General features: G+C 34.1%; 3 protein-coding genes across 5 annotated transcripts; 1 reads left to right on the top strand and 2 right to left on the bottom strand.

Annotated features, from left to right (window-relative positions):
• Positions 1 to 35: 35 nt before the first annotated feature.
• On the bottom strand, positions 36 to 3172 carry LOC109193050 (4-diphosphocytidyl-2-C-methyl-D-erythritol kinase, chloroplastic/chromoplastic). The gene is made up of 11 exons (XM_019343839.1): positions 2811 to 3172; positions 2616 to 2711; positions 2476 to 2544; positions 2234 to 2338; positions 2091 to 2147; positions 1807 to 2007; positions 1613 to 1705; positions 1425 to 1524; positions 1082 to 1181; positions 877 to 962; positions 36 to 222 (listed from the first exon to the last, which is right to left on the bottom strand). Exons 1-11 carry the CDS (start codon positions 3000 to 3002, stop codon positions 134 to 136), a joined length of 1188 nt encoding a protein of 395 aa, XP_019199384.1. The 5' UTR covers positions 3003 to 3172; the 3' UTR covers positions 36 to 133.
• Positions 3173 to 7612: 4440 nt separating this feature from the next.
• On the top strand, positions 7613 to 13625 carry LOC109193135 (tyrosine-specific transport protein-like). Its single transcript, XM_019343964.1, has 14 exons — positions 7613 to 8024; positions 8407 to 8447; positions 8562 to 8654; positions 8928 to 9002; positions 9342 to 9391; positions 9803 to 9892; positions 10432 to 10488; positions 10961 to 11030; positions 11476 to 11577; positions 11671 to 11723; positions 11882 to 12029; positions 12231 to 12315; positions 12397 to 12522; positions 13116 to 13625. The coding sequence occupies exons 1-14, from the start codon at positions 7715 to 7717 to the stop codon at positions 13295 to 13297; spliced, it is 1482 nt and encodes a 493-aa protein (XP_019199509.1). The 5' UTR covers positions 7613 to 7714; the 3' UTR covers positions 13298 to 13625.
• Positions 13626 to 15665: 2040 nt separating this feature from the next.
• LOC109193136 (THO complex subunit 7A-like) lies at positions 15666 to 19536 on the bottom strand. Of its 3 annotated transcripts, none has more exons than XM_019343966.1 (4): positions 19357 to 19536; positions 18173 to 18800; positions 16879 to 17051; positions 15666 to 15963 (listed from the first exon to the last, which is right to left on the bottom strand). In XM_019343966.1, the coding sequence occupies exons 2-3, from the start codon at positions 18764 to 18766 to the stop codon at positions 16920 to 16922; spliced, it is 726 nt and encodes a 241-aa protein (XP_019199511.1). In that variant the 5' UTR covers positions 18767 to 18800; positions 19357 to 19536; the 3' UTR covers positions 15666 to 15963; positions 16879 to 16919. The 3 variants fall into 3 exon arrangements, with proteins under 3 accessions (XP_019199511.1, XP_019199512.1, XP_019199510.1); XM_019343967.1 differs by having other exon boundaries at positions 15666 to 15964; positions 16892 to 17051; positions 18173 to 18786; XM_019343965.1 differs by having other exon boundaries at positions 18173 to 18786; positions 19357 to 19535.
• Positions 19537 to 21180: the final 1644 nt, after the last annotated feature.

Below are 21180 nucleotides of genomic sequence, written 5' to 3'. Positions count from 1 at the left end.
AAAATGTCTCTCATCTAAAAGACAAGAAAGCAAGATGAACACAATAGAGCTAATTATGACACTTGAAATTATTATTATTATTATCATTTATCAACTCACATACAACAAAGGGTGTGGAAAAACACACCAAACATTAAGAAAATTCTGTAGGAGAGTCGCAGGGATTGACTGAAACCGATTCTGTATACCACTGATTAGGTGCACGTGTGATGAAGCTGGCTTCTGCATTCAGAAAGGTATAAAGGGGTCATCACTAATGCTCAGGGAATAAAGATTCTTAAACAATCTTCATTTGTAACAGCCGAATGAAGCCCATGCATAACATACTAATATTTAGCAACTACATACAATCTTTAAAGTGTAGGAACCTTAACTTTAATGCCTTACTTAACTTAGAGATGTCAATTCAATACTAAGAGTCCATTTGGAAAATCGAAACATGACCTTCCGATTTTACGGATTTTCTTGTGTTTGTGTATTTCAGGATTATTTATTTTCATGTCTCTCTCATCTCTCTTCAAGATAATTTCTGGATTATTACCACCCCACCACTACCACCACCTCCTCCACTTACCAAATGAAAAAAAAAAAAATCCAAACAGAAAAAGATAGTTTTCTGACCTTCAACCAAATTAATTTTTTGGAAAATGACTCGTTTTTTGAAAAACATTTTCCAAGTTTCCAAAAGGATCCTAATTGGAGGATTAAATATTAACACATTTTCCAAGTTTCCAAAAGGATCCTAATTGGAGGATTAAATATTAACTAAGGAAATTCATAAACCAAGGAAAATAAGGCCAGTCTCACAAACATGGAGTCATTCGATATTGATATTGGACATACAGCAAGCAGATGAAAAGTGTATTGGTGCCTCACCTGACAAGAAGACCTCCTTATACTCTTCTTCATCATACAGAAACTGTGGGGGATCTGGTGAACCAATCCCCACTATAGTACTTCCACTGCATCATGATTTGTGAATTTAATTACAAAACCAGGTAGGGAAGAATGCACGAAGCTCAAGAAATTACAGAAGATAATATGGAATTAACATATAAAACACGTGCAATGATGAGTGTACCTTCCGGACATGAAAATGGCATCATATTGCCCTCGGCTTGCAGCAGCTATACGCTGTTTTAATCTTCTCAGAGACGGAAGGACCTCAAATGCAGGAGGCTCTACAATAATCATAAGAAGTAATTCAAAAGAACGGTCGGGAAAATTATTTCAACTAGACAACTGGTACTGACTACACTGTAAAGCTAAAAGTTTAACGTCTATATCAAATCATAGACATTACGGTTTTGTATCAAAGTTAATACTCCATATTTATTTTCATTCGGTTTTGTCTTCTTTGGCTTCTTGATGTTTAAACTACTTCACTTCCTTCCAAGTCAGAAGAGCTATTAAACATTTTTTACCTAAATCATTGACACAAACATCTTGAGAAACTCCATTCTTCAAAATCTTCTCGAGCAGGATTGAGGGGTCAACCTTACTACTTTTATCTAATTGAAGATGCTGCAAAATCAGACCTCATTTTAGATCTTCAAATAGAAATTTCATATATAGCCACTCCGAAGTAGTTTAGTCAATTCATTAGCATCACCTTGTAAACTTCAGCCGTAGGGCATGCTTCTGGCGGTTTAATGAGAACCATTGGAATGTCAAAGGGCGTCGGGAATGAGATATCTTGAACAACCTGGACAAGTCAAATAACTTTCGATTTGTAAATTTTGAGTAGTAATTTGACTAACAAATGTACACTCTAATTACAATATATTTTGTAGTCCGAATACATACCTCGCCTCTACCAGTACAGTAGGCTGCTCCATGAGAGAAAAAAAACGGTACATCAGAACCAATCTCACTCGACCATTCTTGCAGATCCTTTTCAGTGGCAAGACCGTCACTAAATTGATTTGCTGCCCATAAGGCTGTTGCAGCATTGCTGCTCCCACCACCAAGACCAGCCCCAGTAGGTACCTTCTTATCAAGATGAATCTGCCGATTTAACATCTCAAAATCAGAAAAAAAGATAAATTGGAAACATCGTTATATTGTCTGTACACTTTCAAAATTTTTACCCAAAAGTGCTTGTCTGTTCCAGTCTTTTTCCTGTAAAGATTAAGCGCCTTTATTATCTGCAAAAGAAAGTGGCAATAATCAATATGTGATAACATAATGATTATCTTTAGAGACCAACAGTAAGCATAAATAATTCCTGTACCAAATTTCTTTCATCAAGAGGAACACCAGGAGCATTAGTTGATAAAGAGTCCTTTGACTTTGATGGTGATAGAGAGAACTTTATTTTATCTCCTAGACTAATTACCTGAAAGGACAAAAGGGCTTATCATGATTCATAATACCATTCTTGCAATATATTACCAAAACAAAGACAATATTAATATACCAAATATTCAACTCAACTAGTTATTCCCTAATCTCATTATCTTCTGAAATGCTTACATGAAACAGAGATGCCAAATCATGAAACCCATCTTCTCTTCTGCCTGTAATTCTCAAGAAAATATTTACCTGCACTACAAAACAGACCAGATTATATATGCATGTATGTATGTATTGATTCTCAATGTTAATTGCCTTACCTTGCAAGGAGAAAACAAAGTTAGCCTTGAAATGCCAGCCTGCCTATCCACTTCATCGGCTAATTTATTAAACTTTTCTTCAAGATCATATACTACCTAACAGAACCACCAAGAACAACAGAAATGACTTTAGACCCAATTATCCTGAAACATTGAAAGATTGAAAAATCAAGAAAACCAACAGACGGCAATTACCTCTACTTGTTTCCGGGTAGCTCTAGAATCAGGAGCTGTGGCTCGGACAACAAGGGTTTTTCGAAATTGGGATTTCTTGTGGAAATTTGACGAAGTCGCAGGTTGGGGTCTGGTTAAGAATCGATTTTTGGTATTGGCATTGAAGGGAGTATAGAGCTGGTAAGTGCAGAGGGATGCTGGGGAGGAAGACATGGCTTGCAGGCTTAGTGTCCAGTGCGTGTTTTACCAGACTCTATGCATGCGATGAAAAAGCAGAATTTTAGTCCAATTCAAAAACCAGGGAGAGGAGTATCTTTCTCTTCCAACCACTTTTGTCTTTTCTTTTCATTTATCTAGGGTTTACATATATCAATTTAAAGCACATGTCGATAATGGAAAAAACGATTCAGTATCCTTCTTCCTAATCTTTTATTTCTTGGCATTAATTATGTGCCTCCCTCCTCTCTTATTTTTAAGAAACTTGCAACCATTATTTTTGTTACTAGATTTTATTACATTATAGTATTTATTTTAATATATTGTTTTAACTTATGAAATTTCATTTAGAAGGGTCACTTCATACTGCTCGATCACAAAATCATTGAACATAACCATTATTTAATAGTGTGCACATGATAAATAAACTATAACAACACAAAAAAAAAAAAAAAAAAAAAAACACATTTAGTTCTTCAACAACATATTTGATTCAAGAAACTAAAAAAAATCAAATTCATGTAACAAGAAGTTCTTACATCATTTACTTTTGATTTGCGGGAAACTCACTATTGATACTTGGAGTTGCATTATCCGTGATCCTTGTAATCCTAACTTCTAAAAGATCAATTTAAGTTAAACTAATCTAAATCGTCTATAATTAGCATATTTAAACTAACAAAACTAATAGACACAGGGCCGGCCCTGGAGCAAGGGCAGGCTGGGCCCTTGCCCAGGACCCATGCTTGGGGGAGGGCCCCATCCTATCTCTTATACATAGTATATATGTATTGAGTATAAGTAATTTATATACATATATTTTATAGTAAGGTGAATTAGTTTGGCTGGTAAGACATTTGAATTTTAATCTCATTTAATCAAAGGCCGGTGATCCAATCCTTCCCTTTACATTTTAGAATTCCTCAACTTAAAAAATAATTTTTATTGATTTTATATGTTTAATACAGAGTTATATTTTAAAGGTAGTTTTTAAATATATAAATTTTCATAAATTTATACTAAACATAATATGAAAAAATTTTATATTAAATATATAAATTTTTATATTAAATTTTTAATGCAGTTTCTAAATTTTTAAATTTATATATACTTTGTTGGAGATAATGAACCACAATCGATTTAATATCCGTAAAATAATATTTATATATATACACACGAAATATATATAAAATATTATTGGATATATACTCGAAATATATATATACACACAAATATATATAAACGGATCCAAAGGTTATATATACATATATATCTACGAAAAAGATATACCAATATATATTAACCAAAATTGAAACTAATAATCCTCAGATTATAATTCCAAAACAACAAGAAAGAACGGATTTTTGCTTAGAGCATAATCCAAAACAAGAAAGAAGGAGAAGGAAGAAAGATTCGTACGAGTTAGGCAAAGTGCATGTCTTTCCTTAAAACCTTATTTGCCACCTCCCAAAAGTGCTAGGAGCGTTGTGGCCTAAGTTTCCCATGATAAAACATACAACGGTTCGACGTTTGAGCACCCAAACGAACGAACCCGGCGAACTAGAGCACGGGCAAAACACAATAGCAAGAAAGGAGTAGGAGCAGAGTTTTTGAGAAGAAAAAGTGCTTATCTTTGTGTGTTGTGTACTCTCGTGTTCTTCCCTCACTTGTTGTCTCTCACTATATAGTTCAAAGGCCTCTACTCCCACTACACTCTTATATAGGAGGTTGGTACTTAATAGCATTATTATGACACATTAACCAACATAAATTCAATTTAAAAATTGAATTATAACGTTTGAAACGGTCGTACTTATTATCGAAATAATATCAACGGTCACGAACTTAATATCCGATTAATTCGTATCGACCATAACAACCTGGTTCAAAATATCTGAGTGACCGAGAAGTTCGTACAAACCCGAAAATTTAACGAATTGGGACCGAAAACCACACCCGAGTGATCCGCAAGCACCGAAACGGTACAGCACGAATCCACAACACGAATTGAGCTGCTTTGGAATCCAAAGCTTAAGCACAACTTTCGTCCATGCATGAGAGCATAGCACGAAAGTATAAGATATTAAGCTAAGCCTTCAAGCTTAGCTTAATCATCCTTCAACTTTCGTCCAATGCATGAGAGCATAGGACGAAAGTAAGATATCAAGCTTAGCTTAATCATTCTTCAAGTTTCGTCCAATTCACTAATTAAACCTTTCAAGCTTAATCATCACCACATTTAAGCTTAACACAAACTTTCGTGCAATGTAACGAAAGATACTGAAATGCTAATTTTTAATTAGCATCTTAAGTTTTTGACTTCTCTCAAATAGGTCCACTTTGAGAATTAATTTCTCATTCACCTATTACTCATTTTGAGCGTACATTATATCAAATTCTTCGTCTCACTACGAAGAACCCGAATCCACATTGACCCGACCCAAATCGGGAGTGGATCCCACATATATTTGTACCACAAAATAATCACTCAAAATATCATTTTGATGCTATTTTTCCAACATACTTATACTAAACATATTATGAAAAATTGAATTAAAAAAACTTCAATCAACCCATGCTAACCAAACAAGACACATAAAAATAGGACGGAGGGGGTTATATGATATATTTTGAGATTGAATTATGAAAAAAATTAAAAGATAATTTACTCCGCACCTTTTTATGAATATCTAATCAATGTAATATAGAAGTTTCTATCATGTCTCGTTGTATTCAAATTATTCTAAAAAAGTTTGAAATTTATCTAGTTAAAAGAAAAAGTATTTATAAGAATCATATAAATATAGAAGATATGTGTTTTAAAATATGCTTTATATTCAAACTATTTTATCTAGATAATTACGTTTCATATCTTTTTGAATTTTTTTATTGCGTTTTGAAATATTTTAATTTCTTGCTCCTAGTAAAAAAAAAAAAAGATTTTTAGCTTCACATATGTTTGTAATTATTGTTTTATAAATTTTTAATAATAATTAATTTATTATTTATTATAATAACAATGCTATTGTTTATAAGTTGACTCGATTTTAAATTATTTATTCATTTTTATAAACTATAATAATTATTTATTTATGAAGGCACTTATACGATTATTTATTATTTTGCATTAAGGAAAGCACCTAGAATTTTTTTCATTATTATTATTGTCGCTATAAAATTGTTAAAAACTTGTTAATTGGGGCCCGTTTTTTTTTTCTTGCCCCGGGCCTATAAAATGGTAGGCCCGGCCCTGAATAGACAGCTTTCACCAATAGTCAAATTTAATTTTTTGTGGTTAATATCATTCAATAAGATTCATGTAGTAGATCAACTACATAATTTTGTTATGTTGAATTTGTTGTAGCAGTGCTGTATCACCTTTGGCACGCGCAAAACCGTGCGGTGTGGGATGCGATACTGCCGACGCCGTGTGTGAACTGGAGAGCAAGCGCTCAGTGTTGTCCAGAACTGGAAGCAGGTCCATGGTCGGAGCTCGACACTAGCACAGGTTGTTGCTTCAGTGGCTGCTTCTCCCCATCTGCACTGCTACTTCGACGCAAGCTTCCTACCAGTGACGGGTAAGGCGTCTTTTGAGGCAGTCCTCTTAGCTCACGACGGGAGATTCCTGGCTGCATGCAATGGTCCCTTACCGAATTGCTTATCTCCTCTCATGGCCGAATTGGTAGCTTACAAGGAGGTGATCTCGTGGCTCAACAATCAGAATGTTTTATCTATTAACATGTTCACTAATTGCTCCTAGTTGCGAGGAAGTCTATTGTCCGCTCACTCGCCTATTTTGTCTTACGTTGGGATTCCCATTGATCACTATAGGGCTTTTAGGGCTACGTTTACATACTGTTCTATTAATCTAGGCTCTAGATCTTTAAATTTACATGCTCATACTCTTGCTTCAGCTGCCTATGCACAGGCTGGCTCGTTGTTTTGGAACTCTGTTCCCCTGTCTCTATTGTTGATTTGATTCATTAATATACCGCTAAGTGGTTTCCTTAAAAAAAAAAAAGAATAAAAAAGGGCCCGCATGGGTAGCTCAACTGATCATAGAGGTGAAATTTTGGAAGAATAACCAGGGATCGAGTCTCACCACGATTTACATCCTCCCAAATGCTCTGTCGCGGCAAAAAGATCAACCCTTCATGTATTTAAGGAGGTGTTTGATTAGTTGAAAAAATATTTTTTAAAAGTTAAGGAAAATATAGTTTTATGTTATTTGGTTCATGAAATTCATTTTTCATTGAAAATGAATTCTTCAAAGTTGAGAAAAATAAAATTGTATAAAAGGGTATTTTCTGTAAGACTTGAAAAAAAATAATGGACCATTTTTTATCTTTATAACAATTTCTTAATTACATACGTATCTATTTATTTATTGATCTTTTAAAGAACATATTAATTTTTATATTTATTATTCTTTACTTTTCTAAATCTAATCAAATAATAAAATTTATATTCACAACAATTTCTTTTTACTTACTAAATAATGAAATCATTTTTTAAAAAATTTATTTTTCATGAAATTTCAATTCCATTTATTTTTAAATATTTTGCAGATAACCAAACCAACTGAAAAGAGTATTATGTGACCCTACAGATATCTTAGTTTTCTTGGTCGTTCAATTTCACCCACAAGCAGACATCGCAACCCAGAAGAATTGAAGACCCAATACACGCAAGAAACATAGCAGAGCAGTATGATAATGGCAGCCTCATCTTTATCCTCTTCTGCAAAATTCCTTTGTCGTCCCAAGGCTGCACTTCACAATCACAGAAGCAATGCAGCAAACCCATTTCATAAATTTACTTCCAATTGGAATTCCAAGAACCATTCTTTAATGCTGCCAACTTGGATTTCATCTGATGGACGACGCCGTCTTGATGCTTTCAAGTCATTATCTGGAAAACCGTCGTCAGCATCCTCTGGACAACAGGAAGATGAACAAGTGTATGAATTTGAGAGGTTGTTTTCTAACCTCAATCAAGCTACTTTGAAGAGAGAACCAGGTAATCACTAGTATTATGCAAAGTTTTTTATATTATTTTTTGAGTTAATACACACTCGGAGTATAGTTATTTTATGATGTTTAGCCCTAAACATTCAAATTGACCGTCCTTTGACTTTTAAATTTAACCATTCATGTCCTTCAAGTTTTGAAATTTAACCAGTCGTGGTCCTCTTGATAGGATCATGAGTGGTTAAAATTTAATAGTTGAAGGACCATAGGTGGTTCACTTGGAGGTTAAATTTAAAAGTCGAAGGATTAGATGGTCAATTTGAAAGTTTAGGACTAAACGTGCAAAACCACTATACTCGGAGGACCTCGAATAGTATTAACTCATTATTTTTTGCATTCTTTATAATGATTTTCCTCTTACTTTGATGTAGGAAGCCTTAGCAGTGCCATTTTTCTTGTTGCTGGCACCACAGTATGTTATAATTGTTGTTGTTGGATATTATTATCTCATTTCTGGAATATGGTTTTTACTGTTCTTTGAGATATGCACTGAATACTTCCATTCCAATGAATTCTTCATGAAAAGATAGGTGCAGGGATACTTGCAATTCCTGCAGTGACACAAGAATCTGGGTTTCTTGCCTCTGCAGTGACCTGCATTGGCTGTTGGATTTTTATGGTAAATGAGTCTCCAGTTCCTCAACTTGTCCTCTGCTATATATTTGTCATTCTTCTTGTTATAAATGTTTCCTTAATAAAAAAGAAGATTCTTTAAAATTCAAGGGGTGCCTGGTTAATTTAATTTTACTCATAATTTGTCAGAATCTTGACAAGGTTCCCGATTATTTTTTTTAAACGCATTTCTTTTCTGCTCTTATCCCTCCTGAACTCACGTATTGTTCTGCTTTCTTTGCATTTTAGAAATTATGCTTTGAAATCTGAAATTGTGCAGGTCATAACTGGGCTACTAATTGCTGAAGTGAATGTGAACACTATGTGTGAGCTGGGTTCTGGTGGTGTGTCCTTGGTAATTTACCTTGAAAAATGAAGTTTATGTTTCAGCTCAATGCTACCTCCTCAGTATCTATCTATAAATAATAATGAAAGTCAATTTCAGTAAAATAAAAATTTCCAATAACAATTTTTATGTGATATACTGTGCAGCAGCAATCTTCAAGTATTTTAAAGATAAAATTACTATTAAGCTTCATGAGTTGAGAATTAAGAATGTGCATGTGTTAGCTCAAGTATTATTGAATCCACCCCATTTTTCTTAATCTGAAATTGGATTTACATATTTCTTTTATCAGTAGTCGATATCTTATAAATGTGTACTTACAAACATACTCGCTCTTGATGATTTCAGGTGTCAATGGCCAGGAGAACCCTTGGTAATACAGGAGTTCAAATTGCTTGGTATGTTGTTGAAACCCTTTTTTGAGTACTGTTGACTCTGTTACAATGCAGTATCTGTTCATAACTACTTTCTCAACAAGCACAAAGAGTCAATACTGCCTCCACTGAGGCTCGAACCCACAACCTCCCAAAAGGGAAAAGATGACTAATCACCTCTTGTTTCCCGATCTTTCCCTGCGCATCAATATTAATTTGAGCCAAAAACTACCATGTATTAAATGCCTCTTAAATTCTAGGTTGCATTGACACTGTTTGGCTGGTGCAAATGTCCTATTAGATATGAAGTTTCCATCATACTATTGTAGTTTCTTATACAATAAGATCAGATGTTATAGTCCTTTATTAGCAGCATCTGAGTATCTGACTAACTAATTTTTGACATGATTTGCATTGTTGTTTATATTATTGCAGCTGGTCATACATTTTCATTCATTATGCTCTTCTTGTTGCTTACGTGGCTCGATCTTCAGATATATTAACAAGCTTCCTTGGCATTCCATTGTACGCCCAGTTTTCTTTCATAGTTATGAGAAGATAATGTGTGGTCTTGTTGTACTTGTAATATTTCCATTGTATACGAGTCTGAAATTATGCATCAATGGATTCATATGCTGCACTGAGCTTTCTGTCAAATTGCTCGTGCCAAAGTTGTCTTCTCTTGAAAAGAAAAAAGTAGTCTCACAAACACTTTCATCTCACAATCATTTACTATTGTAATGATTCAGAAAATCAGGAGATTAATTGATTCTAAAATATCTTTGCTATTTGAATTGATTTATTTTCTTTATAGATATCAAAGCTCCTTACCACAATTATTCGATATTTATAAAGGAAACAAATCAATTCAAATGGCAAAGATATTTTAGAATCAATCTCTTGATTTCTTGCCCTGATTTTCTAAATCATAACAACTCTATAACTTGTTATCCATTTATACTCTTTGTTTGTTATTACCAATAACTCTTTAATAGTACAATACCGTAAGACGTAAGTACTTTCATATTTTTGTTAGGTGTTGATGGGCAGCATTATCATTGCAGATGGGAAACTGCAACACTGTTTTCACTGCTTCTGGGAGGCCTTTGCTTATTTGGAAGGTTTGGTGAATTTGGTTCCATTTCCTCTTTGTATCTGTGACCTTCTTGATTTTTCTCCTCAAATTTGGTCAATAATATCTTGAGAAGATCTAGAATAATAGCCTCTTAAGCTATCCATGTAGAGAAAAAATGCCTCTTAAAGAATAGCACTAAGAGAAGGCTCTAAATTATCACACTATGTTCTTCCCTATGATTAATGAAGGAGAAATTTGAACTATATGCGGTTATTGCTTCCTCTTTTGTTTCTATGTTGTCAGGATGGGGACTTGTTATTAATGTTAATTTCTTTCTGTCTTCACCCTCCCGATATTAGGGCACCATTTTTAGAAAACATTGCTAAGCATTAGTGTGAGTTTAATATGAAATCTTTACTATTATGTCTTTTTAAGAAGTTATTGTCTGGTTTCAGTTGCATTAAGAGTTAAAAATGGATATTGATGTAAAGTAACTTGCTATTTCAATTTCTTATTAGCCAGAGAATCATTGGAGCAGTTAATGGTGCCCTAGTCCTTGGAATCATTGCCTCCTTCACAGCTCTTGTGGTAATTCCAATATTTGATTGACAAAATTCCTCATATAATTTTGGACACTTTTTTTTTTTTGGGAACATATGCAGAGTGAATGTTTTTGAGTACTATTGACTCTGTTACAATGTAGTATCTGTTCATAACTACTTTCTCAACCTACTGAAGCACAAAGAGTCAATATCGCCCCCACTGAGGCTCGAACACATGACCTCCCATATGGGAGAGCCGTGCCACTAGACCACAAGGTCATTGGCATAGTGAATGTTGTGAATGTTTTATTACATGTAAATCAAATCCAAAATTTTGCTTGTTATTAGTTATTACATACCAGATATTTACAAGAGGGTTCTTATAGATGAACAGTAATACATGAGACAATAGTTCATCTTTTATTAATTGATGCACAGAACATTCCCCCGATGGTATAGAGAGAAATTTGATTGGCTGTGATATCCCTTAGGTTGTTGCTAGTGGAGACTTGCACTGGGAGGCTCTTCTGAAAGCTAACTTTGAAGCTGCACCTCAAAGCATACCCATAATAGCGCTTTCCTTTGTTTATCAGGTGAGAAAGCTAAACTAAGGAAGTGGACATTTTGTTACAGTTTATCCCCGGCCCGTTTTCATGTGTAATCAATTACCTACTTGTTGGTTTCAGAATGTAGTCCCTGTTCTCTGTACGAATCTCGAAGGAGACCTGTCAAAAGTAAGGTGATAAATCCAATGATCACCTTTTCTCTTTGTTATGGAATTTGTAGCATTTTGCTGATTTTCTTTTCTCATAATCTGTTTATAAATTATACCCAGTATTAATTTAGAAATTATAATTGCCTTTGTCGGGAACATCACTTACTTTTATAGCCCTGCAGGAGTGCAATTATTCTGGGAACTGCTATCCCGCTTGCTCTCTTTCTTGTTTGGAACGGTGTTATTCTTGGAACAATTGGTGCTCCCGAAACAGGCTTGGACAAGATTGTTGACCCACTGCAGCAGTTGCGATCTGCAAATGGAGTTGGGGTCTGGAATTTGATTCACCATTGCTTAATATATTTTTCTTTGGCTTCTTGCTTTCTCGTCTTCTTGATTTTTATTTAATTATTTATGTTTTGAATTTGTTAGGCTTCGTGATTATATGCCATGATCACAGTCAAGTTTTTGGTAAATTTACGTAAAGATCACTAAAGTGGCTTCTTTTTGTTTGAATGTGATGATTTGCAGCCAATAGTTGATGTCTTCTCACTTTTTGCAATCGCTACTTCTTACATTGGATTTATCTTGGGCCTCTCGGACTTCCTTGCGGACTGTGAGTGCATTACTTCACTGATGACCTGCAATATTCATCATAGATCTACTAGTAACTTACTGCTTACTTGTCGGTTTACAGTGCTGAAACTCCCCTCGGGCCAAAACACACTGCCGTACCTGCTTACTGTGGTTCCTCCATTGATACTATCGTTGTTGGATCCAGAGATCTTCTTCAAGGCATTGGATTTTGCCGGGACATATGGAGGTAAGGGCATGCCTTATGTGAAGCACACTAAATCTTCTTGTTGAGTGGAGGCCGGTGAAGGGCTAAGTCCATCGATTGGTGGCTAGGGAGATTGTTGGGCGAAGGCAGGTGGGCCAAGTCCAACACCCTGCCTCTCGAAAATGTGATGGAAGTCTGTAAGGAAATAAAGTTGCGCCTTTGCTGTGAGCTATAGCTTTTGGCGTTGTAGTAAGTGTTTGATCCTAACAAGTGGTATCAGAACTGTGCAGTTAAGACTGGCAGGTGCTGGTCTGCTGGGATCCATCACTTGGTGGCTAGGGGGATCTGCCTCTCGAAAATGTGATGGCAGTCTATAAGGAAATAAAGTTGCGCCTTCGCTGTGAGCTATAGCTTTTGGTGTTGTAGTAAACGTTTGATCCTAACAAGTGGTATCAGAACTGTGCAGTTAAGACTGACATGTGGTAGTCTGCTGGGATCCATCAATTGGTGGCTAGGGGGATCTGCCTCTCGAAAATGTGATGGCGGTTTATTTCACAACGATAGCTTTTGGCGTAGTGGTAAGCGTTTGATCCTAACACTTCTCTAATTATTGTTTTATTGTTGTGGTTTTGTAGTTTTGGTACTGTTTGGACTCTTGCCTGCTGCAATGTCCTGGTCTGATAGATATGCAGAATCGTCGAAATCTCCGAGATTACCGTCTTTAGTTCCCTGGGGAAGGCTGACACTATCGCTCGTGCTTGGAGGTTCAGCGTTCGTCATCCTTTCCGAAATACTCGAGAACTTTGCTCATGCATGAATGGATGTGTGACCATCCATCTGCAACCCTCATTTCTTCACTTCTCAGTTCCCTACTGCACTGTTACAAAGTGAATTGGCAAATTGAAGAGTTGAAGAGATTGTTTAGGCTATATTTCATCAGATGCATATTTGAACTTGTTGCTGTAACAGAAAGGAGATTCAGATGTTATATTTGAAAACTGAATATCATCTTCTGAACAACAGAAATTCACCGATATCTGAAAGTGCGTTGTAGGTGAAATCTGTGTCTTGCGATCCTAGTCGGCAAAGGACAGCTCTTACCAAAAGTCAAACTTAGCCAATGGTTTGTTGGTCTATTATGAATCCTTGCATAGTTAGCATGATTTCAAATATACTCTTCATTGAATGAAGTGGCCTTGTGTATTTTGAAGCGTTGATACATTAAAATTTTCATTTTTATTTATATAATCAAAATCACCCGCATATAAATTTAGTTCATTCTTTGCAATCATATTGTGAATGATTATACATACTCTCATAATTTGTTAAAGTGTTTCCTTGCACCCCATGCAAATCATGCTTGGAGTACTCCAAATGCTCTTCTTTCCTTGCACTTTTTTTTTTCTTTTCTTTTTTTTTTTTGCAAATAATTTGCGTTTTACACTTTGAGGTAATGAGATTTACTTCACAAAGATTGTCCAACTTGGATATATTATATATGCCAAGCAATAACCCAAATTATAATGATTACTATTAACAAAGAAGTTTATTTGAGGTGCTTTACCTTCCATGGAGGACTTGGGAGCTGTCAACACATTGATATCGTTTAATGTACTTGTAAAATCGAAAAAAACATATCATACTCACAAATTTGCAAAAGCAATAGTTTCAAGTTATCGGGCTAGCCCATTAAATTTTAGGCTAGCCCTGTCGGGCATTGGGCTTATCAGTTTCGGGCTCATCGGACTAGTGTTTTTATTGAGCTATACCCCGTTCTAGCCATAACCCGGCAAATTATGTTGTGCATACGGATGCAAAAACGACGTCGTTTTATTAAAAACGCGCATCTCCCCTTAAAAAAAAATTCAGGTTCGATTCCCAGCAACAACATAAGAACTAAAATTTCAGAATCGATGAACTATAATTCCATAATCGATGAACTAAAATTTCAGAATCTAATCTATGAACTAAAAATTCCAGAATGAATGAACTAAAATTCCAAAATCTATGAACTAAAATTTCATAATCGATGAACTACAATTCCAGAATTGATGAACTATAATTCTAGAATCAATGAACTAAAATTCCATAATCTATGAACTAAAATTCCATAATCTATGAACTAAAATTTCAGAATGAATGAACAACATAATGCTGTTACTGGGAATCGAACCTGAATTTTTTTTTAAGGGGAGACGCGCGTTTTTAATAAAATGACATCGTTTTTGCATCCGTATGCACCATGCATGGTGCATACGGATGCACAGCATAACTACTCCCATAACCCTGTCAGTTTCGATTTTATCAGGCCAGCCCATCATGTTCGGACTAAGATTGACATCCCTAATTATAATCATTCATTGAGTTCCCCTTATTCATTGACATACAATGACTAATGAGATGTGTAAGAAAGAGTAATGGAATTGATAGAAGTAGCGTGATGATATATAACATTGATAGAGAATATTATTATTTTATCTAAAAAATTCTTGTAAGGAATATCATCATTTTGCTTAAAAAATTCTTGTAAAAAATATCATCATTTGACCTAATAAATTCACAAGAATCTATAAGCAAACATAATTTCTTTGTCAAAGAAATTCTTGTAGGAAACCTACAAGAATCTACCTATAAATATTGGATTGTTCATGCATATCCCTACAAGCATTTTACTATAAATAATAGATCATTCATGCATATCACTTCATTCATTCTTCAACTTCTCTTTCACAAAATGATACTAATAAAGTCAATCAAAACCCAAACCACCGATCAATCCATTGTCATTTCTTTTAATTATTATCAGTATTTATCCGGTATTGTAATCCTCATGTATGTCAAGCATTCTAAATTAAAAATATAAAGGAAAAATTATATCATTAAAAGAGAAAAAGGACAAAATGTTAAATAAGCAGTCAGACTATATATTTAAAAAAATCAATTACTCTTTCTTTCTTTTTTTTTGAAATAAAAATTACTCTTAATTTTTAAAAGAATCATATAAACACCCAAATTCAAAAAAAAAAGGACTCTTACATGACTTCCCCTAAAACATTTCTTTCTAAACAGATGCCAAATATCTTATTCATATGAAGCTTTTTTCAGATCAAGAATGAACTAAACTTTTCTAAATAATTTAAAGACTTTATTTGGTCCTTTTTAAGCTGAATGCAATTACACTGAAAGAGGAGAGAATGGGTACATCGCAATGCTACCATGAGAACCAAAGATGTAGAAGATGCAGCTGAGGAACTTCAAAGGTTGGGTCCCTACATACTTAAAAACAACACATTTCTAGTGACAACTCATTCTATCATTCGTTTAGAGACAAAAGTATACCACAGGTTTACAAACTCATTGTGAAGAGCAACTATTCTCAACAGTCATTTTCTAGCAAAAGCAGCATTCAAGAGCTAGTTATGCGCCGCAGGTAGACGCCACAATTGCATCTTTGGAGAAGGTTTGCGCTCCCTTTTATGCCAACTGCACCAATGAAACCATATTCGGTAAATTGAGATGCATAGGCAAAGAATGTTTACACTTTATGCAGAAAACATCTACAGTGACACTATCTACAGGTTGGAGAGTAGATATTTGATGTGAATGTGTAAAGACAGCTAAAACATCTAGAAACATAAGAAAATGACTGATGATGGAATAAGAGTAGCTGTCATGTGCTCCCTCATACCTGAAAATTGCTCACCAAACACATTCTACATGCAACCAGATTTATGCGGTTATATATGCTAAATTTCTTGTATTGTACATTCGTACTTGATCATTTAATCACACAACCAATTAAAAAAACACTGGTATGTATCATGTCATGGTTTAATGGCAAAAGGCCAAATGATGAGGGGTGGCCACTTCATATAATGATCCCAAATCACCAGGAATACCCATGGAAAATCTAGTTTGTATGGGACCTGAAACAAGCTGGAATTATAAGAGATTGTACCACGTCCCCATAAAAATTAAAGCAAGCTCAACAGATAGTTCTCACAAATATAAATGGAAGGAAAATGTGGCCATAAATCGGTTTTATAGAAATCAAACAGTGCATCAAGTGTGCTATTACAGACATCACACAGCATGTAAATACCATGGGTCTAGCACCACAGTCTTTGAATCCAATGACGCCTTTCAAACTACTTTGTTTCCCTGAATGTCATCGGGAAAATATAAGAAATTCAGTCTTCAGCTCTCGCTAAATACCTTTAGATACATTTTCTAGCTCAAAGATGGATATTCAGTGCTCCCCTTTTCAGATCAACCAGTAAAACATTTGCATATCAACAAAGGGGGGAAAGGGACCAAGACCGCTAACTCCTTTTTTTTTTTTCAAAAAAGTATTTAAATATTATTGCCACAATTTGTGGAATTCTACTATGGTTGTACCTGCATACTTATGCTATGAAGCTTTTGTTGCACCTTACTCCTTAATCTACAGCCATTGCTTCTGGAACTGCACCAGTATCCTCCACCCCATTCTTATGATCATCCATTGCTGCCCTCATCTCCTCAACCAAACTCCTTTGCTCTTCCTCGATTGTGTTTTGCAGCTCATCAACCTGAAGGAAAAATGGTTTAGCCATTATCAAAGCATAAATCTAATTATCAGAAGAAAGAAATTTCACCTACTGGATGGAGACATAAATAAAAGGATTTGTAGGCACTAATTTTATTGCTTTGAAGGGACATAAAAATAATTACTCAAACAAGAGAATAGTTTATTAGTTAAGAGTCTATCAAGAGTTGAAAATCTAATGGTTATTAAATTATTTCCTCTAAAATAATAACAATCAGAATTTCTAAGACATATATAAAGCTTGCTACTTAGAGTACATTCATCATGTATGGAACAATATGGAGTCAACAGAATCCTATCTTTGGTAAATAGTATTATGCAATACCAGATATGCTAATAGGACTCAGAAGCCCATAAATCTTGAACCTCTGTGAAATCCACAGAGTAATTCAACTTTGACCTCCCCACTTCTTAAAAACAACCAGAAAAAGGAACTACATAATTTTGCCTTTTCTCCTCTTATTTTTTATGGCAAAAAATTCCTACAATATTATTCTTATGATCATTTCAAGTGTTAGCTTGCTATATTTCTATTGGAAGGTGTACCAATAGTCATTTTCCCTTTACCCTAACAACTTCTGACGAGTAGTTTTCAGTTCTTGTGTAAGATAATTTATCAACAATCTTCCTAGTTCATTTCTAGCCACAGAATGGTTTATGGACAATGAATTAATCAAAACTTGTAAGCTGAAACTTTTAGAAGTTTTGAAAATTAGAATTGAAAATAACCCATTTAATAGAGGAAAGGAACAAGAGTGGCAAATCTTTTTATCAAACAAATGAATCACTTCTGACAAGTAATTTTCACTAGCAGCTTTATGTTTTCTAAATGGTTTTTTTCCTAGATCATTTCTAGTCATAGAATGGTGTATGAGCAATGAATAAATATAAAGTCGTAACCTAAAACCTTAGAAGTTTCTGAACAGTAAGATTTGATATCACCCATTTAATAGAGAAAAGCAATGACAAGAGTGTACTTTAGCCCTTATCTAATCACCCTTTGTTGGTCATCTTCGTGTAACTTCAACTATCAATGTCTACTTCAAGCACCAAAAGCACAATGTAAAACTAATGTAAATTCCATTTGCACTTGGTGATACATACCACATGTAACAAAAGAGCAAACTGCTTTTTGCGCAGCTCCAATGTTCTTGAACTAGCAGTGTTCTCTGCCTCTAAATTTGCAATCTCCTTCTCTAGATCTGTGATAACTTTTTGGGTTTCTGATCTGGGTGGCTGCATTGCGATCAACTTCCTAATTGCCTCACACTCCTCTTTGTGCTGCCTCTCTATCTTGCTCTCTTCAAGTTGTTTCTTCAGATCTTCTATATCAGCTTGGGCCTGTAAAATCTGCCTGTTAATTTCACTGTTCAGGTCATTGAAATTCTCCTTCTCCCTAACATTTGAATCAATGACTGCTTTGCTTTTTAGGAGTGGAATCTCGAAAGTGTTTAGCTCCTGCAAGAAAGCCTTGGAAAGTCTTTCACAGTCACCAAAGTTATCAGCTTCCTTCTCTACCTCCACAGCAAAAGCAGTGAACTTCTTTTGAAGTTTCTTTAGTGGCGGTTCACCCCTAGTGGTTGTTGTGCGAGTTAGAAGTCTGTGCTTTATGATCACATCATCTTCAAACTGGCCAAAAGCATAATGTGCAGCCACTGTCTCCCCCTTGCCAGCAACTTTCCTACCTTTGACCAGCATTTTATATTTATTTTTCTATCCTGCAAGAGAGCAACTGACTAGACATCAGGACGCATTACCACTTCAACCCTATCATTAGATGATCCCATGGAAGGTCAGCACATGCATACACCATTAATTTCAGAGACTAAATCTACATTCTACATTTGGTTAAAGAAATGTGTAAGGTATAAGGCAAAGATTATCCTAAAATAGCAAAAAGCAAACAGAACTTACAAACAAAATCCAAATTTGTTTGACTCCTGAACTCATAATGGATTACTAGGGGAAAAAAATCACTCGAACCTCAATTTTTACCTACAATAAGTGATTTTAAAATTAAAAATAAAATTGTATGCAGTTTTTCACTACAGAGAAAACAATTTTTAAGCACATCGAATACATTTTCCAGTAGCAAACCAAAACACGCACAAATGAAAACCTTTTTTAGGAAAGCATTTCACGTTTAAAAATCAGGTAGAAGTTTCCACATAATTACCACAGCTCTAAGTACAAAAGAGAAGTAATTTTGCTGTTTACGTGAACTAATTTAGTCAAAACACCAAGAGTGGAAGAGAAATTTATGAGAATCAGAAAGATAGAGATGTCACCTGCGGAGAAACGGAGACGCAAACAATGGAGGGGTGGTCGGAAAATGGTAGGGTTTCGGATCTGGCTGCCCGGTCAAAAAGGAGCTAAACCGTTAACACTGGTTCCACACTTCCACAAGGGACTTCTAACGAAAAATAGGATTTCCCAAATTCTTGCTTGGTTTGCTATAGGGATGTATGGTAGATGAATCCGGATTGGTTGGTAAAAAATAATTGAAATTGGATTGAATTTAATAATTTTACTAAAAAAAATGGAAATATTCATTTTATTATTTGGTTTGTGATTATAAATAATCCTTTATATAATAAAGCTATATGGTTTGGGAAATAATTAATGTTATAATTAATGTCACAACATCTTTTATTATTAAAAAAAAAAGCACAACATTTAAAAAATAAAATAGCTATATATTATATAATCATATAAAAAATATATTTTTGAAAAATAAAACAGTTATATATTATATAATCATATAAAAAATGTATTCAATTAGAGTTTAAATTTACACATACAAAATTTAAAATTTGCTTTCCAAATGTAATTATCTTAGTTATTATTCGTATTGTGAAAATTATAATATAGATGAAATACAATTAAAAACAAATCAATGTAATTATGTAAATTCTCTCTATAAGTTTATTTGAATATGCACATAATTAGAGATTATATTAACCATACAAAATTATAATTATAATTTTAATTGTAATTTTGTATTCTATAAAAATAATAAATACTTGACCTCAAAAATATTATTATATTAAATAATTTAAAATATTTTAGTTTTTCTATTTTTTATTTATATTTATAATAACATAATATTTTTCCCGTGCATCGCACGGGTGAATTACTAGTTAATATAACTACTCAAATGTAATATGTGAGAGTAATGTAAGATTTTATGTTGTAATTTTTCTTCAAAAATTGTAAAAATCAAAGGAAAAAGTGTCAAATTGACCCCCTAAGTCAAGTGGATAGTGCAATTGGGTCCCCTAAGTAAAAAAAGCTTCATTTAAGTCTTTTAAATCGGTAAAATTATTCAATTAAGTCCAAATTGACTTGTTTATCAGGTTAAATGCATACAGTGTTGACACGTGTTCTTATTTTATTTTATTTTTTGTTAAAAATATTATTTATTATAAATTAATTAAAATAATAATAATAATTAACAATTAAAAAAAAAAAGAATAGTCGTAGCCGGTAAGGAAGATAGTAACACCCTCTTTTTCTAAGAGCATCCTTATCAGTTGGAGATATTAGGGGGAGAATGTAAGAGTGAGTAGGAAAGAGAATAATGTGGGAGGAGAGGGGAAAGAAAATCAAAACTGATTTTATAATATATATATATATATATATATATATATATATATATATATATATATATATATATAAAATAAACATGTCATTTCTCTATTGGTTCTCTCTCCTCCATCATTAATTCTTTTTCTTGGTCAGAGTAATATCCAACATTTGCATATGCTCCCCACCCCTTCTCTCTCTTGATTCTCTCTCTGCCACCATGACATTTTGACCTCAAAAGTAGTGAATTCCCCTCTATTTTTTCTCTGATGTAGATGCTCTAAAATCTAAATCCCAAATAATTAAACTTAAACAAGGTATAAGCAAGGTTTAAATAACTAAAAGTCTTAAAACTATTCAAGAGATCACTAAGGGTGCTACTGTTGCAACCACCACTCACGATGATTGCACAGGCTACAAAAACAATTAACCAACTAGAGTCAAGCTCTACTAACATCATAAACTTGGGAAACAAACACTGGCGTCCACGCACCGCAAAAGATCAGTTTAAACATCAACTAACAACA

The sequence above is a fragment of the Ipomoea nil genome, unplaced genomic scaffold (genome assembly GCF_001879475.1).
Source record: "Ipomoea nil cultivar Tokyo-kokei standard unplaced genomic scaffold, Asagao_1.1 scaffold1834, whole genome shotgun sequence".
Taxonomy (NCBI): Eukaryota; Viridiplantae; Streptophyta; class Magnoliopsida; order Solanales; family Convolvulaceae; genus Ipomoea; species Ipomoea nil.
This window is presented reverse-complemented; position numbering and strand designations above follow the sequence as displayed.

What these genes read in the sequence shown, in the direction of transcription:
- LOC109193050 (XM_019343839.1), bottom strand. Translation starts at nt 3,002, where the DNA reads ATGTCTTCCTCCCCAGCATCCCTCTGCACTTACCAGCTCTATACTCCC. An exon ending in CTTTGTTTTCTCCTTGCAAG is followed by an intron (nt 2,545 to 2,615) that starts GTAAGGCAATTA and finishes TTTGTAGTGCAG; the next exon opens with GTAAATATTTTCTTGAGAAT. An exon ending in ACTGTACTGGTAGAGGCGAG is followed by an intron (nt 1,706 to 1,806) that starts GTATGTATTCGG and finishes TGACTTGTCCAG; the next exon opens with GTTGTTCAAGATATCTCATT.
- LOC109193135 (XM_019343964.1), top strand. Translation starts at nt 7,715, where the DNA reads ATGATAATGGCAGCCTCATCTTTATCCTCTTCTGCAAAATTCCTTTGT. An exon ending in AGCTTCCTTGGCATTCCATT is followed by an intron (nt 9,893 to 10,431) that starts GTACGCCCAGTT and finishes TTATCATTGCAG; the next exon opens with ATGGGAAACTGCAACACTGT. An exon ending in GGCCTTTGCTTATTTGGAAG is followed by an intron (nt 10,489 to 10,960) that starts GTTTGGTGAATT and finishes ATTTCTTATTAG; the next exon opens with CCAGAGAATCATTGGAGCAG.
- LOC109193136 (XM_019343966.1), bottom strand. Translation starts at nt 18,766, where the DNA reads ATGCTGGTCAAAGGTAGGAAAGTTGCTGGCAAGGGGGAGACAGTGGCT. An exon ending in TTGCTCTTTTGTTACATGTG is followed by an intron (nt 17,052 to 18,172) that starts GTATGTATCACC and finishes TTTTTCCTTCAG; the next exon opens with GTTGATGAGCTGCAAAACAC.